The sequence below is a fragment of the Bos mutus genome, chromosome 18, assembly GCF_027580195.1.
Source record: "Bos mutus isolate GX-2022 chromosome 18, NWIPB_WYAK_1.1, whole genome shotgun sequence".
NCBI classification, from domain to species: Eukaryota; Metazoa; Chordata; class Mammalia; order Artiodactyla; family Bovidae; genus Bos; species Bos mutus.
This window is the reverse complement of record NC_091634.1, coordinates 60,787,206-60,801,747: the sequence shown is the minus strand read 5'-3', so window position 1 is coordinate 60,801,747 and position 14,542 is coordinate 60,787,206. Positions and strand designations below refer to the sequence as shown.

The window sequence follows — 14,542 nt, the reverse complement described above, 5'->3', positions numbered from 1 at the left end:
CTTGTCTGCCTCAATCCCATCCTCTGTCCTGACTCCCAGTCCGCCTTCCTGTCTTCTAGAATGCAGCCAACCGGGGCCTGAAGGCCAGTGAGTGGGTGCAGCAGGTGTCAGGCCTGATGGACGGCAAAGGCGGTGGCAAAGACGTGTCTGCTCAGGCCACGGGCAAGAACGTGGGCTGCCTGCAGGAGGCGCTGCAGCTGGCCACCTCCTTTGCCCAGCTGCGCCTGGGAGACGTGAAGAACTGAGAGGGAAGGGCAGGTCCGCCAGGAGGCATCTCCCCCACCTCCCCAACCCAGACACACCCATCCAGCCAGGAGCCCTCCTTCCACCACAAGGACGTTTGAATCTTGGGACCTTTAAACAGTCCCATCTGTCCTAACCCAGCAGTAACAGGAACTTAACCTGGGAGCCAGCCTGTGACTCAACGCCCACGTTACATTTCTGCCCTGAGCACATCCGCGCCATCCGTGTAGAACTACTACCCGAGGATTGCTTTTTCATCATCACACTTGTTTCTATAGAGAGTTCTTTGCAGACTCAGTGCTATGGGCCTCAAGGGAGGAATCATTTTTGCTGCAGAGAATAAAAAGACCATGTGCAATACTTGATACGATACTGCCACGTGATTTTTTTACTCCTCCCCTCTTGCCCTCCTCCCCGTAGGTGTCCCCAGTGTGATAACCCATGCTTCCCTGGGTGTCTGTAGACTAATTGCTGGTTCCACCTGGTTTCTGGTTGCGGTCCTTGCTGAGTCCAGCCCCAGACCCCTGAACTTTGAGAATAATGGTCCCTGGATTTGCGTCAAAACATCTATGGGGATGGCTCACAGAATAGGGTGATAGAAGAACTCATTATTCAGTGGAAGATGGTCCCTGGGGTTGCTGGCAGCAGAGAGAGGCTTCGTTTTTGGTGCTTTTTACAGGAGAACATTCTCATTTATAAGTCTCATATGTCTTTCCTTCTCCTGATGTACAAGTTGGATGTGAGGTCGGATACATTCCTTGGTATAGGAGGTTTTTAGGGAACGTCAGTTGCCTCCTCCTACGTCTTGACTGCCAGGTCATTCCAGGTTTCAGGACCTAACTTGGACGGTGAAGATGGAGACTCTGACCTGGTTCTGTCCATTTACCCGTCTGAAGACAGCTGGGTTTGGGAGCTGTAGTGTGTAGTACTTAGTTGTGCCCTCTCTGGCTGACTTCAAGTCCCCTGGGTACAGCGGGTTGGCCCTGAATCATTCTCAGCCCTGCTGACTTGGAGCAGAAAAAGCAGGTTTGTGCTGAGAGGAGATGCAGAGACCACCAGTCACAAGGCCTGGGGGTGAAGAGGAGAAACAGGAAGGGTGCTGAGGCCCTGGCTGCAAAAAGGCAAGCCAGGTGAGGAGTGTGCGGCATACAAAGAGCTCACAGTCCGCAGCGCGGGAGAGTTCCAAACGCACTCCACAAGCTGTGCCAGCCAGGGCACAGTACCAGAGGGACCTCTTGGGCAAGGCGGTGGGGGAACATGTATACAGATGTGTCACTAGAGCAGGACCAATTACAGCTTCACAAGTGAAAGGAAGAAGACCCACGCCCTGGGCTTGCGCTGGCGCGAAGGCTAGAGGTCAGCGGGGCCGGTGTAGATCCCACTTCTGCAGGCCCGTCTGATCCACCCATGCACCCAGCTCTGGCCGTCCTCGCGGTGGCCCGGGGCTCCGCTACGCGCGCCGTCCCCCTCCGGGGCGGCAGGGGGCGGTGTGGCGCCAGCCGCTCTCCCGCGCACCCTCGCGCGGCCGGGCAGGCGGGCGGAAGCGCCGGCGCACGGGGCCCGGCTGACGCGCGGAGCCGGCCGGCAGCAGCGCCGCCATGCCCGGGGACCACCGGCGCATCCGCGGGCCCGAGGAGTCGCAGCCGCCGCAGCTGTACGCGGCCGGCGAGGGCGAGGAGCCGGCCCCTCGCGACCCAGCGCGGCTGCGGCCGGTGTACGCGCGCGCCGGGCTGCTGAGCCAGGCCAAGGGCTCAGCCTACCTGGAGGCGGGCGGCACCAAGGTGCTGTGCGCCGTGTCCGGCCCGCGCCCGGCGGAGGGCGGCGAGCGCGGCGGCGGCCCGGCCGGGGCGGGCGGCGAGGCCCCCGCGGCGCTGCGCGGCCGCCTGCTCTGCGACTTCCGCCGCGCGCCCTTCTCGGGCCGCCGGCGCCGCGCCCCACCGGGCGGCGGCGAGGAGCGCGAGCTGGCGCTGGCGCTGCAGGAAGCGCTCGAGCCGGCCGTGCGTCTGGGCCGCTACCCGCGCGCGCAGCTGGAGGTGTCGGCGCTGCTGCTGGAGGACGGCGGCTCGGCGCTGGCTGCCGCGCTCACGGCCGCCGCGCTCGCTCTGGCCGACGCGGGCGTCGAGATGTACGACCTGGTGGTGGGCTGTGGCCTGAGCCGCGCGCCGGCGCCCGCGCCCGCCTGGCTGCTGGACCCCACGCTGCTGGAGGAGGAGCGCGCCGCCGCCGGCCTCACCGTGGCGCTCATGCCGGTGCTCAACCAGGTGGCCGGGGTGCTGGGCAGCGGGGAGGGCGGCCCGACCGAGAGCTGGGCGGAGGCCGTGCGCCTGGGGCTCGAGGGCTGCCAGCGCCTCTACCCCGTTCTTCAGCAGTGCTTGGTGCGGGCCGCCCGCCGGAGGGGTGCCGCCGCGCCCCTCTGAGCCAGAGACCCGAGCAGCGACGGACGCCAAGGACCAAGCCGCAGCTGCCACCACGAGGACCCGCGCCGTCGGCCTGCAGACGGCGTGCGCCGAGCTGAGAACTGGGAGCATCGGAGAGGATCTGCGGAGGTGTGCTCAGAATAGCCGTGTTGGAGCGATTCTTTCCAGACTGCTTCGTTAAAGAAACTTTTCTAATTGAGCTGACTCCCAGCCACGACCCAGTTGAAGAAACCTGCCAGCGCATCTTGACTCCTAAGTTGGAGAGGACTTTCGCTGGGCTCATCGGGAAAACGAGCTGTTGTCCTGCAAGGGACGGACCCTATGCAGGCCAGCCTGGGACTCCCTCCTGAATAACTGGGCTGCTTTTGAGAGCGGGGATAAGGGGGCTGTGCCTTCCACGTACATCTGAACCCAAACAAAACCAATTTTTATAATCTGAAACATTCTTCTCTTGTTTTTGGTACTGACTTTAACGAGTAAGGCTCTTCTGAGCTGGGGAGTGTGTTCTCAGGGCTTGGGACAAGCATTATCTTTAATGTGTCCTGGTGTTGCTGGTCCACTGGTGAGAGGGCACTTGAAATGCCAGGAGTGAGAGTTTCTGGATGCTGGAGATGGGCTCTGGCCATTCTGTAGACAGAGCGGGCCTGTCTGACCAGAGGGTGGCTCCTGAGCCCTGCAGGTTTGTGCTCAGGTCTGAATTGGCGAAAGGGCCGCCTGGGGTCCTCCCTGCACCAGCTTGGTGTGATCTGAGCTTGTGTGTCTCAGGGTAGGAAAGGCTGGCTCGAGGCAGCTGAGAGACCAGAATGAGGCCTGGGGACCACACCAAGAACCCCTGACGAGGGGGAAAAATAGACACTTTATTCGCCCCCAGTGACGTATATTTCCAAAGCAGATCTGAAATATATAGAACCACAGCAAAAAGAAACAAGATAGAAACAAGGTAAAAACGGTAACCCTGTGGACGCCCAGACAGGACGGGGGCTTTGAGAGGGGAAGACAGCTGACGCTGCTCCCGGGGATGAGTGTCCAGCTCTGCCTGCAGGAGCGGGCCCGGCTCTATGAGATGGTGCGCTGGTGCCAGGCAGCTGTGGGCCGCCCCGCTTCCCTGCAGTACCTAGACTGCCATTTGGACAAAGCTAAAGTGAAAGTGAAGTTGCACAGTCTTGTCTGACTCTTTTCGACCCCATGGACTGTAGCCCCCCAGGCTCCTCCTTCCATGGGATTCTCCAGGCAAGAATACTGGAGTGGGGTGCCATTGCCTTCTCCAGGGGATCTTCCCAACCCAGGGATTGAACCCAAGTCTCCTACATTGCAGGCATACGCTTTAATCTCTGAGCCAAAGCTAAAAGCAGCACTAAGGCCGGGTTCCTGGCCCGTCTGGCTGAGCCACGCCTCCATTTCCATCGCCCTGGCTCCAGAATGGGTGGCATGGGTGCCGCTGAGAGACCTTCAAGAAAACGCTCAAGGCAAGGACCGTGCCTGGAGCTGATGCGCCTGGAGGGGTTCCAGCCTGCTACTGACAGCCCTGGTCTGATGCCTGATTCTTGACCTATAGGAGAAGTAGACACAGGACCCTAGTACAGAGGGCCAAAGCGAGGTGAGGCTGGGAAGGGGCCATCTGCTAACAACTCCCAGCCTCCAACCCCCGCCTCCCTTTCCTCGCAGCTCTGGCATCTCGGTGCTACTGTAGATTCTTCCTGAGACCCGTGAACCCAGAAGCACCAGACACATGGCATTTTGTCCACTCGGCCCAGTTTTCCTAGATGTGATTCCATCTTGGGGAGCAGTAAGGGTCCCCTGGCCCAACAGGCAAGTGGAAGAAAGGAAGCTCCTTACTGCTAACCCTACAGCAGCCCGGCCTTGCTGAGAGGGTCCTGACAACGGCGGGAGCTTGGCCCACTTCAGGGGCCACCAGTAGGGGCGGAGGCTGTGGTAGAGTAGGGAACACTGGGGCTCTTGGGAGCTGCACAGAAGGCTATTATCAGGTCCAGGTTGGGATTTCTCAGTCCAGGAAGGCCCGTGTGCTTTGGCTTCCGTGGGGAGCACAGGACAATGCAAGGGAATTAAGGGGGGGGAATAGGACAGGGCCCTATCTTCCGGACATTGCCTGTGACAGAAGTCAGTCGCCTCCCTGCAGCCACTGCTGTGGTCTCCTGCACAAACAAGGACCCAACCAAGGAGGGTGAGGATGGGGGAGGTGCCAGGCCACTCACCGCAGCCTCCAGGTCTGTGTGCTCTTGGGAGCCGTCCGCCTCCAGATGGGCCCTTGGGCCTCTGGGCTCCTGCCTGGGTTCAGTGGTTCTGCATAAGGACGCCTGACTGCTGGAGCCCCTGTTCTGTTCACAGTCCTCTGTCCCTGGACAAGCACAGTCACCAGTCACGGGCCAGGTCTGAAGGCCCCAGCTAACCCCAAAAGAGGCCACTCGATGCGCAGCACTGATCTCAGGTGTCCAGGGCTCGAGAGGACAAGCAGCTGAGTGAGACAAGCTTCTAGCTCCAGACAGCTGCTGAGTGGGCAGGGGGGCGGGGGGTCACACCCGGAAGGAATGGGGGGAGTGCACCCGGGGAGGGTGAGGAGGAGCCCTGCAGCCAAGGGGAGCCCGAGGCTGGACCCCGGGTACCTTCAGCAGTGGGAAAACCTGGTGCCTGTGGAGTGTGGCCTGGGCCCAGCCTTGGGGGCCTGACCTGGAAGCTGGTCCCTCCGCTGTTCCATGAGTTCCACGTGCTCCAGCAGGCGGTCCACCTGGGCCTTGATGTGGCTCAGCTCGCCCCTGAGGCAGTGCAGCTCCTCGGTCTGGACTGGGGGGCGGGGGCAGAGGGCACTGCTGCTGGAACCTCTAGGCCCACGCTCCCTTCTAAGGGCCTCCCAGCTCCCCACTAGCCCTGCTGGTGAGGGCTGTGCCCGTTCACTCACGCTTTATCTCGGGGGGCAGCTGGCTCTTCCTGGGGGCCCTGTGGGGACTGAAGCGGCCCTTGACCCCCGTGCCCAGGTAGGCCCTCCGGATCCTGACAGGCACACGGTGGAGGAGGGGAGGGACCCCCTGGTGTTCATACCCGCTGTGGAGACAGGACAGAGGGAGTCAGGCCACCAGCCTCCCCTGCGCCCAGAGGCCTGCCCTGCAGGACCCACCTACCTGCAGGGGCCGTCTTCCCTGTGCAGCTCGTAGTCCAGGCTGTAGCTGCTGCTGTAATAGAAACAGGGAGAGGATCACTGCCCGGGGCCAGAGTCCTTGCCTAGACCCCAGTTTAATTTTGGGAAGCAGGTTTGCAGCTTTTCCTTAGAATCTCAGGATTCTTCACCAGAAGAGCTCCCTAGGCACTTGACCAAGGTCACTTTGGGAGACCCCAGCAAACCAGCTTCCCTGTCGCTGGGCTCTGAACGGGGAACCTTGCAGGTGGCTCCCGGTGGCAGGAGGGGCAACTGCCCACAGGCTTCTGGCCAGTCAGATCTGGGCCCTCCGCGGGCTCCTCTGGCTGACCCAGGCACTGCTGATCTTAGTGTGGCTCTCAGTCTGGCAAAGGATGAAAGGGAAGAGTTAAGTCAGGGCCCAAAGCTGTGGAGGGGCTACAAGAGCCTTTAATCCTGCATGGGAATGGGCGGGATGCAGGGCCAGCCAGACTGGCATGGTGAGGGCGGAGGCCCGGCCACGTTCGCTGCAGTGAGAGGGGGTGGGCGTCGAGGGGGGTGCTGGGCGCGGCCTGGGCAGGAAGATCCCATGGGGCTACCGCCCCTGAACTTCAGTGCAGCTTGAGGTTTCCGTTGGAGCAAGCGGGGCCCTGGGGTGGGGAGGAGGGGGCTGTGAGGGGGGTCAGGGAAGTTTCTGAAATAACCTTCCCTGCCCTGCGCCCAGGAACGAGGGGAGAGGTTGGTGGGAGCCCTGGGGCAGACGGGGGACATTCGGGGGGAGACCTTCACCTTCATCGCGAGGCCCATAGGCCGGCGGATGAGGTTTCCGGCCGCCCCCGCCTTGCCTTCTGGCCTCAGGAAGTCTGGGTGGGCGGCCCGGGAGCCTCGGGACGCCGCTGATCCCAGGGGTGGGAGGCCCTTCCTGGGAGAAAGGGGAGAAGGGGGCACGCGGCAGGGCGGGGTGCCCCGCTTCCGGCGCCGCGGGGGCCAGGACGGAACTCGGGCTTTCGGGTCTCAGCCAAGCGCGGCCCCTCGGGGAACCTCCTCGCTGGTCCGGGCCCCCGACGGGGCTGCAACGCCGCTCCGGAGCGCAGCGGAGGGGAACCGCGCGGGGCGGAAGAGGACTACCGAGCTAGTTCAAAAGGGCCTCCGCTGAGGCATTGGTGGTTCAGTGGTAGAATTCTCGCCTGCCACGCGGGAGGCCCGGGTTCGATTCCCAGCCAATGCAGAAAGCTGACTGTTTTCTTTTAAACCCCTTTCTTCCTCCCTCCTTCCCCCCGCCCCTTAAAAATGACTTTCTAAAATACCTAAAAATGACTAAGTAACAGTGATTCACTGACTGTTGAGTACAAACTTGGGAGCTACAGGAGTTGAGACAGAGTTGGGTTGAATTTGGGGGCTAGAGGTTAGGCCTGGGCTTGCTGCAGGTCGAGGGCCTGGGGTCATTCCTGCTTTGCACCCCCCCCAGCAACACCTCCAGTTTCCTCTAGGCTTTGTAGCCTTGCCCCTCCCGGGGTCCACAGTCCCTTCTGTCCCCTGGTCTGGGCTAATGATTACAGTCTGCAGGCTTCCACTTCCCACAAAAAGAGAAATAAAACGTACCATCGGAATGGTGCTGACGACGGAGGTCAGACCTCAGGGCCAAAGGCCAGGGGATATGGGGCAATACTTCCGCCACAAACCTTTCCCTCTAGGTTGACAGGTGCCGTTTTGAGACCCAAGGCACGTGACCTGCACTTCACCAGTTCTCACAGAGAAGGCATCCAGCACCTCGGGGGCTGCCAGGACCCCACCCCGCTTCGGACGTTTTCCCACAGTCTGCTCTTTGACCGCCCCCCCCCACCCCCACCGAGGGCTTCATTCTCCCCACTGGAGACCCCTGAGGACACATGGGTCTTGAAGGGCCACCCCTGCCCCAGGCCTTGAGTGCCCGGCACCCGTGAGTGAAGTCTACATTCCTGAAGGAGAGCTGGCGTTTCTTCCGTTGCTTACGTCTTCCTCCACAGGCACCTACAGGACTGAGGCCGAGCCTGCTGGGTGAGGGGCTGGAAGGACATGAAGTCAGAAGAAGGCAACTGGAACTGAAGAAGGGTTAGCCCAGCGTCAAAGTGGCCACATGGAAAAAACAGGGCAGAGAACTGTGGGAAGGGGCCAGTTACAACCCTTTAGACAGATATTTACAAAACCCTGTCAACCCCCAGATGAGAGTCTCCCACACGAGATGGGAGGCAAACCACACAACATATATGCAGTTCTGCATCACTGGAGAAACCCAAGTTTAAAAATCTATGTTACTTGTGTATTACCATGTGTGAAGTCGATGACCAGTCCAAGTTCGATGCAGGAAGCAGGGCACTCAAAGCCAGTGCCCTGGGACGACCCAGAGGGATGGGATGGGGGGGAGGTGGGAGGGGGGTTTGGGGTGGGGGTCACAGGTACACCTGTGGCTGATTCATGTCAATGTATGGCAAAACCCACCACAATAGTAATTAGCCTCCAAGTAAAATAAATTAATTAACAACAACAAAAAGTCTGTTACCTATGAGTAAGCATCTACTCATCAGCCCCAAACAAACGCAGTGAAAAAAGCAGTCCACCCTGTCTAAGGTAACCCAGAGCCTCAGGCTGCCGCGGACAGGGAGAGATTTGGCCTAATCGCTCTCGAGGTCAGCCTGGAGGTGCAGAAGCTGCTCACAGGGGCCCCCACCCAGCCCTGCCGTCCTGCTTCGAGGGAGATGAGACCCAAAAGAAACCAGAACCTTGGGTACCAAGTGCTTACACAGCGTTGTACCTCACATCGACCACCTGCCGACTGCCTCCTGCCTCCCCTCCCGTGAGACAGAAACCACTGAGGGTCTGCAGACAGGCCAGGAGCGGAGCACAGAGGCGAGCGGAGCACAGAGGCCCGCGGAGCGGACCAAGGGCGCACGGGTCCCCACACACCCTGCTTATCATCTGTGGAAACGGCACGGTGGCTGGCAGAGGCTGCTGAGCGCCTTTCTGAAAACGTTTAAAGGTTTCTTTAAAATTCCTTGAGGCTTTGCAAGCAAGAGGGACGATTTCATCCAGAAAGGTTCCCATTTTCTACTTCCCAAATGTCTATACCCAGAAGCAGCTCCCGAGTGCCTCACAGGAGAGGTTCCGCTTGGAGGACCCACAACCTCTGGGTCCAGGCGAGGGGAGAGGGCACCCCCAGCAGGAAAGGGGCTGGGTTATGTCAGCTAGAAGTGGCCTTGGAGTGAGCTGGACCGACCTCCCGACCCCCCAGTTTACGGGCAAAACCTGTGGCCGAGGGAGACGGCGAACGGGACAGGCGGTCTGGCCAGTTGGGGCAGCACACTGAGCGAGCCTCCTGGGGTGCTCCTTCTGTCCCGGGGAGCCCAGGGCCCCAGATAAGCCGTGGTCAGACTCCCTTCCCAGCAGGCAACCCTGGACTCACCGGGAGGCGGCTGTGCCCCATGGCCTCTTCCGGCCCCACCGGGCAGCGCTGGGCCTGGGCTCCCGAGCCATGTCTGATCTGAAGGGAGAGCCGCGGGGGCAGAGCTGAGGGCCGCTCTGGGCCGGCCCTCTCCTCCCCGCTGCTCTGAGGGGAGGCGGTGCCCACGCGAGGCTGTGCAGCGGGCACCTATGCCCAGTCCGTGGGCAGCGTGCCTGGCCCCCGGACCCGGCCCAGCTGTCCAGGGCTGGGCTCCACTCTCAGGGGACCTGGTGCTGAGACAGTGTCCCTTTGACTCACTTCAAGGCAAAAGAACCCCCGAGGGTGGGGAGGCTGCTCTGCCGTTCCCCCAAACTGACCTCGGGAACCAGCCCCATCGTCCAGCCCCTGGGGCCTGGGGTGGGACCGTCACAGGCAGGAGGGGGGATGTCCATGACCCCTGAGGGACCCCAGCCCTGGCCGGGTTAGCTCTGCAGTGTGCCCGCCGGCCGCCCACCCAGAGCTGCCTCTGGGCTAGGCTCCCGAGCTGGCTGCTGACAGGGGCCCAGTGGCTCTCTGCCCGCCTGGGCTGTGGGAGGACACCCCGCTGCCCTCTCTCTTGGCGGCGGGGTAGTCAGAGAGTCCGCTGAACCGGTTTAGAGCAGGGCTGAGCAGCAAGCCAGGCAGTCTGTGCAGCAGTCAGGGCAGGGGGTCTCCTTTGGGCCCCTTCAACGCCCACCGTTTGAGCACAGAGCTCCGTGTTCGTGGCAAACGGAGGGGAATCTGCTCATTGCTGTATTCCCACAGATCCCCTGGGGCCTGGCCACCTGGTCAGTGCTCAGTTGATATCTGCTGAATTAATGAATGGAATGCCATTAGGCCAGTTCTAGCTTTTGTTTGTGGGTTTGGATGGGATCTCCGAGTTTCACCTGTGACTTTGAGGCCCCTCCCTGAGCCCACCCCCTTTCCTCCTGAATCTATGATTGTCGGGAGCCGCATTAGGCATTACTGACCAAATGGAGGCACGGCCCCCAGCCCCCTCTCCTCATTCCACAGGCACGGACCTGGGATGAAGGAGTTAGGCCTTATGATTCTGACTTGTTTTTTCCTCTCCTTGGCTGAGTTGACTGAAAAGGAATATTAAGGTGCTTATTGTTCTTGAGAGGGGCACAAGAAGGCACAAAGCCTTCTGCAACTGTGCTCAGAGAATAATTCATAAAGTTAATTATTGACATTTGTTTAAGGACTTTTACAAAAGAGTGTTCCAGGATGAGCACATAGGCCGCAGCTTGAGGCCATGGGAGGGATTGCTATCTGAAGCCTATTTGTGAGGAAAATGTTTATGGCAAAGGAGTTTACTGAATTTAGGGCTTAGAAATAATTAAAATAGTTAGAAGTTAAAGATTTAAGGAATGTTGTAAAGTTAGCATATTTTACTATAGCTTATAGAAGTTAGGAATTTTTAGAGACACTATAGCTAGAAGCCTTTTTAAGAGATAGTGAACTCAGGATGTTAGGGGCAAACAGGATTTAGGAAGATAAGTAGTAAACTGAGGAATGTAGCATGAGTTACAATGTAATCAGAAGTTAACTATAGGACACATTAGAGGAAGTAGATAATAGATGGTAAGGCTGATTCCAAGAGAATCACTGAAGCAGGAACTCTGAAGAGCAACAATGATTTATGGACATAATAAATCTGGGTGAGGGGGAACTGAAAATGTCAAACCTCTGACCTAATGCTTTTGTAAAAGTATAAAAGAAAATCTTAAACTTGAAATAAATAGGCAGTCCAAGAAAACTGAGAGGCTGCCTCATCGCCGACACCATTCATCTCTTCAGGTTGAATCCCTGGCTGCTGGAGCTGGACTCCGGCATATGATCATCATCCATGGCCCACTTTTAGCTGTCAAGACAGTAACAAATGAGAGCCTTCTTTTCCTGTTCACAAGGCTTCCTGCAGCACAGTCACCAAGAGCATTTATCCAGCACCTGCTTGCTCAAGAAGAGCAACAGGAAGACCAGCAGCAGTGTCCCGAGGTGCTGGCAGTCCTGACCGGGTAATCAGTTGGGAGGAAGTCGGTGATTCTGTACTCCCTCTCTCAGTCCGTCTCTCCCATTCACGATCCTGACTTATCCACTCAATAACACATTAAACACACACCCAGGCACTAAGAAAACAGCTGTGCTTCCATGCCGTCTGGCTTTCCATGTCTTTTCTTTGACTTTCATATTCACAGTGTCCAGAGAAACACACCCATGTTCACCATGTAGGGCAACAATGCCTGATCACTTTGAAAATATGTAAAGCAAATCTCATTTTTAAAAATGGACTGGGGGAACTCTGAAGAGGGAGCTTGCACACATGTAGCACTCATTGCAGCCTGTATAACCAGCAGGAAGAAGGAAGATAAAGAACTATTTTTAACAAAGGAGGACATTAATCTCATGGGGATTTTATTAATATCTCCTGCTATTTTTTGCAGGGGCTGGTGGAGGGCGGTGGCTGCTCCATGCAGCTTGTGGAATCTTAAGGCTTGAACCCGGGCCCTCAGCAGTGAAAACATGGAGTCCTAACCACTGGACTGGATTCCCTGGTAAGTCACCCTTCCTGTTCAAAAGCAGGGAGAACATGTGATTCCTAATGTTTTAAAACAGCTGTTGGAAAACAGCTGCTGCTGCTGCTAAGTCGCTTCAGTCGTGTCCGACTCTGTGCGACCCCATAGACGGCAGCTCACCAGGCTCCCCCCTCCCTGGGATTCTCCAGGCAAGAACACTGGAGTGGGTTGCCATTTCCTTCTCCAGTTGGAAAACAGAGCCCCTCATAATTAAGACATTTTAGGGAATCCAAAGGCAAGATAGCTTCACCTAATTTTTGGACAAGCACTTGTGCCTTTCTGGAAAAATAGGTGAACTTTTAGAGAATTTAGAGTTATAATGGCCATCCTGGGGAAACATTGCTTTAGATAAGTTCACCTAAAGGGAACTCCTTATGTACCAGTCTGGTGGCTTAGGTGGTAAAGAATCTGCCTGCAATGCAGGAGACCTAGGTTCAGTCCTGGGTTGGGAAGATCCCCCGGATAAGGGAATGGCAACCCACTCCTCTGTTCTTGCCTGGAAAATACTATGGACAGAGGATCCTGGTGGGCTACAGTCCACGGGGTCACAAAAACACTTTCATTTTTCAAAGGGGCACCCATAAAAGAGAGAATTCCAAACCTTTCCGAGACAACTAAATTCATTCTTCAATTGGTATGCAGAAGTTTCTAAAAGATAAATTTTTTTAAAAAACCACAGCTTTAAAAGGATTCTTACTACAGGCGAATAAAAAATTTTTGATGAAAAACTGACCATCTGATCAGGTAACATTAATTTATTCCATCTGCCAGAAAAAATAACTTGGACTTGAGTTTTATACCTGGGACATGGCTAAAGTTTTTTTAAAAGAAAAGCTATAAGATCTTTATGTCTGCCTGCATATTATGTGTGTCTATTTGGGCATCCCTAGTGGCTCAGAGGGTAAAGCATCTGCCTGCAGTGCAGGAGACCTGGGTTCCATGCCTGGGTCAGGAAGATCCCCTGGAGAAGGAAATGGCAACCCACTCCAGTACACTTGCCTGGAAAATCCCATGGACAGAGAAGCCTGGTGGGCTGGGTCGAAGAGAGTCGGACACAACTGAGCGACATCACTTTCACTTTCACGTGTGTATGTTACAGGCATGTGATATTTTTCTGCCTTCAGATGGTGTTGCCAAAATTAATTTGTAAGGAGCGCTATTTAGTTGGCTTAAAATAAAATTAAGCATGTATAAATTAAGTATACTCTCAGAAATATAGAAACTAACTCACATGTTTTTCCAGTTCATGTGATCTGGAATAATGGTTGATAAGTAAAAGCTAGCTTAAGTTTGTTGGTGTGAATAAAAACAGGCATATTTTCAGAATTGTCAATAGTGGAAGTAAATATGCAACTTTCTTGGTCTGGGTTTGCTAATCAAATAGGCTCAGGCTGTCTTCATATTTAGTTATTTATTTCACAATGCCAGGTCTGTTGTGGCACGTGGGGCTTTTGATCTTTGTTGCAGCATGCAGGGTCTTTAGTTGTTGCATGTGGGAATCTAGTTCCCTGACCAGGAATCGAACCTGGGCCGCCCGGCATTGGGAGCGTGGAGTCTCAGCCACTGAACTACAAGGGATGTCCCTAAAATGAGTTTTAACATCAAAAATACACTGGTACAAAATTAGAATTTGGTTTTTCCTCTCTATGAAGAAGGCAGAGTTTCTTTGCCTTAAATGTACTCTGCCTAAGAAACAATAAGATTCTGTCTTTATGAGACCTTACTCAGAAAAGCTGAGTCTTCTTTTTTAAATTTTATTTATCTTTGACTGTGCCGCGTCTTCCTTGCTGCTGGGCGGGCTTTCTCCAGTTGGCAGAGAGCCGGGAGGGGTGGGTGGGGGCGCTACTCTTCATTGCGTGTGCTGGCTTCTCTTCTTGCAGAGCAAAGACTTTAGACTGTACAGGCTTCAGTAGCTGTGGCTCAAGAGCTTCGTTGCCCAAGGCTTGTGGAATCTTCCCAGACCAGGGACTGAACCTGTGTCCCCTGCATTGCAGGGCAGATTCTTAACTCCTGGACCACCATGGACATTCTTCTTATTTTTCATTTAAAAAAATTGAAATATAGTTGATGTATAGCGTAAGGTACAGGAGACAGTGTAGTGATTCATAATCATAGGGGCCAAGAACCAGGAAATAGGGAAGAGGTCTTTGCTCCGTGTTCACCTCTTACAAAGACTCCCAGAGCGATTTCCTAAGGGACACCCTCTTGCATTCCCCCTGGTTGTGAAAAGCTTGAGCACCCAGAATGTGGGTAGGACAGTTAATGAATGGGAGTCATAATGATGATGCAAGGATGGGGAGGCTGGCAGTCAGATGGGAAGAAAGAAGAAGGCTGAAACAGAGGCCAAGCTGACGGAAGGGGCAAGAGTAAGAGAAGAGAAGAGCAGCTGACGGAGGCGGCCATACTGAACAGCTGTCCCCAGAGTTCCCACGCTGATTCCCAAGCACGTCCCCCGAGTTCACAGATGTGCAGAATAGTCCATTGTTTTCACAGAGCTCCCAGGAAGAGAGGGAAGGGTGATCGTATCACCCCCATGTTACAGTTGTAACCGGCAGCCAACAGTGATTGAATTCCAGCTATTTGCCAGGCATTGTGCTACAAACTTTACATCCATCATCTTGTTTAATCCTTATAACAACTTTGCAAGGTATATGTGCCCCATCTTTTTTTTTTTTTTAATTTAATTTTGGATCTGAAGGGACCTTTGGGCTTAGTTGCTCTG

At 55.9% G+C, this 14,542-nt stretch overlaps 3 protein-coding genes and 1 non-coding gene across 7 annotated transcripts in view; 3 read left to right on the top strand and 1 right to left on the bottom strand.

Moving 5' to 3' along the window:
* Positions 1-608, top strand: part of AARS1 (alanyl-tRNA synthetase 1) — a 31,894-nt gene extending 31,286 nt beyond the window's left edge. For all 4 annotated transcript variants that reach the window (XM_070388738.1, XM_014477788.2, XM_005894321.3 and 1 more), the window contains one exon: positions 60-608. In XM_070388738.1, coding sequence (XP_070244839.1) covers positions 60-245 — 186 coding nt within the window. In that variant the 3' untranslated portion in view covers positions 246-608. The remainder of the gene's footprint in view (positions 1-59) is intronic.
* Positions 609-1,776: 1,168 nt separating this feature from the next.
* On the top strand, positions 1,777-3,105 carry EXOSC6 (exosome component 6). The gene has a single exon (XM_070388734.1). The coding sequence runs from the start codon at positions 1,842-1,844 to the stop codon at positions 2,658-2,660; it is 819 nt and encodes a 272-aa protein (XP_070244835.1). The 5' UTR covers positions 1,777-1,841; the 3' UTR covers positions 2,661-3,105.
* A 610-nt stretch (positions 3,106-3,715) lies between these two features.
* LOC138991856 (RNA-binding Raly-like protein) lies at positions 3,716-9,445 on the bottom strand. Its single transcript, XM_070388735.1, has 6 exons — positions 9,227-9,445; positions 5,795-5,845; positions 5,575-5,717; positions 5,346-5,459; positions 4,874-5,016; positions 3,716-4,209 (listed from the first exon to the last, which is right to left on the bottom strand). Exons 1-6 carry the CDS (start codon positions 9,295-9,297, stop codon positions 4,174-4,176), a joined length of 558 nt encoding a protein of 185 aa, XP_070244836.1. The 5' UTR covers positions 9,298-9,445; the 3' UTR covers positions 3,716-4,173.
* Positions 6,945-7,015, top strand: TRNAG-GCC (transfer RNA glycine (anticodon GCC)). Its single transcript has one exon. It is a non-coding gene; the product is annotated as a tRNA-Gly (tRNA).
* Positions 9,446-14,542: the final 5,097 nt, after the last annotated feature.

Coding starts and splice junctions, on each gene's coding strand:
- LOC138991856 (XM_070388735.1), bottom strand. CDS start 9,297: ATGGCTCGGGAGCCCAGGCCCAGCGCTGCCCGGTGGGGCCGGAAGAGG. Junction 5,846..9,226: donor TGGGGCACAGCCGCCTCCCG/GTGAGTCCAGGG, acceptor TTTCTATTACAG/CAGCAGCTACAGCCTGGACT. Junction 5,718..5,794: donor AGGGAAGACGGCCCCTGCAG/GTAGGTGGGTCC, acceptor CTGTCTCCACAG/CGGGTATGAACACCAGGGGG.
- EXOSC6 (XM_070388734.1), top strand. CDS start 1,842: ATGCCCGGGGACCACCGGCGCATCCGCGGGCCCGAGGAGTCGCAGCCG.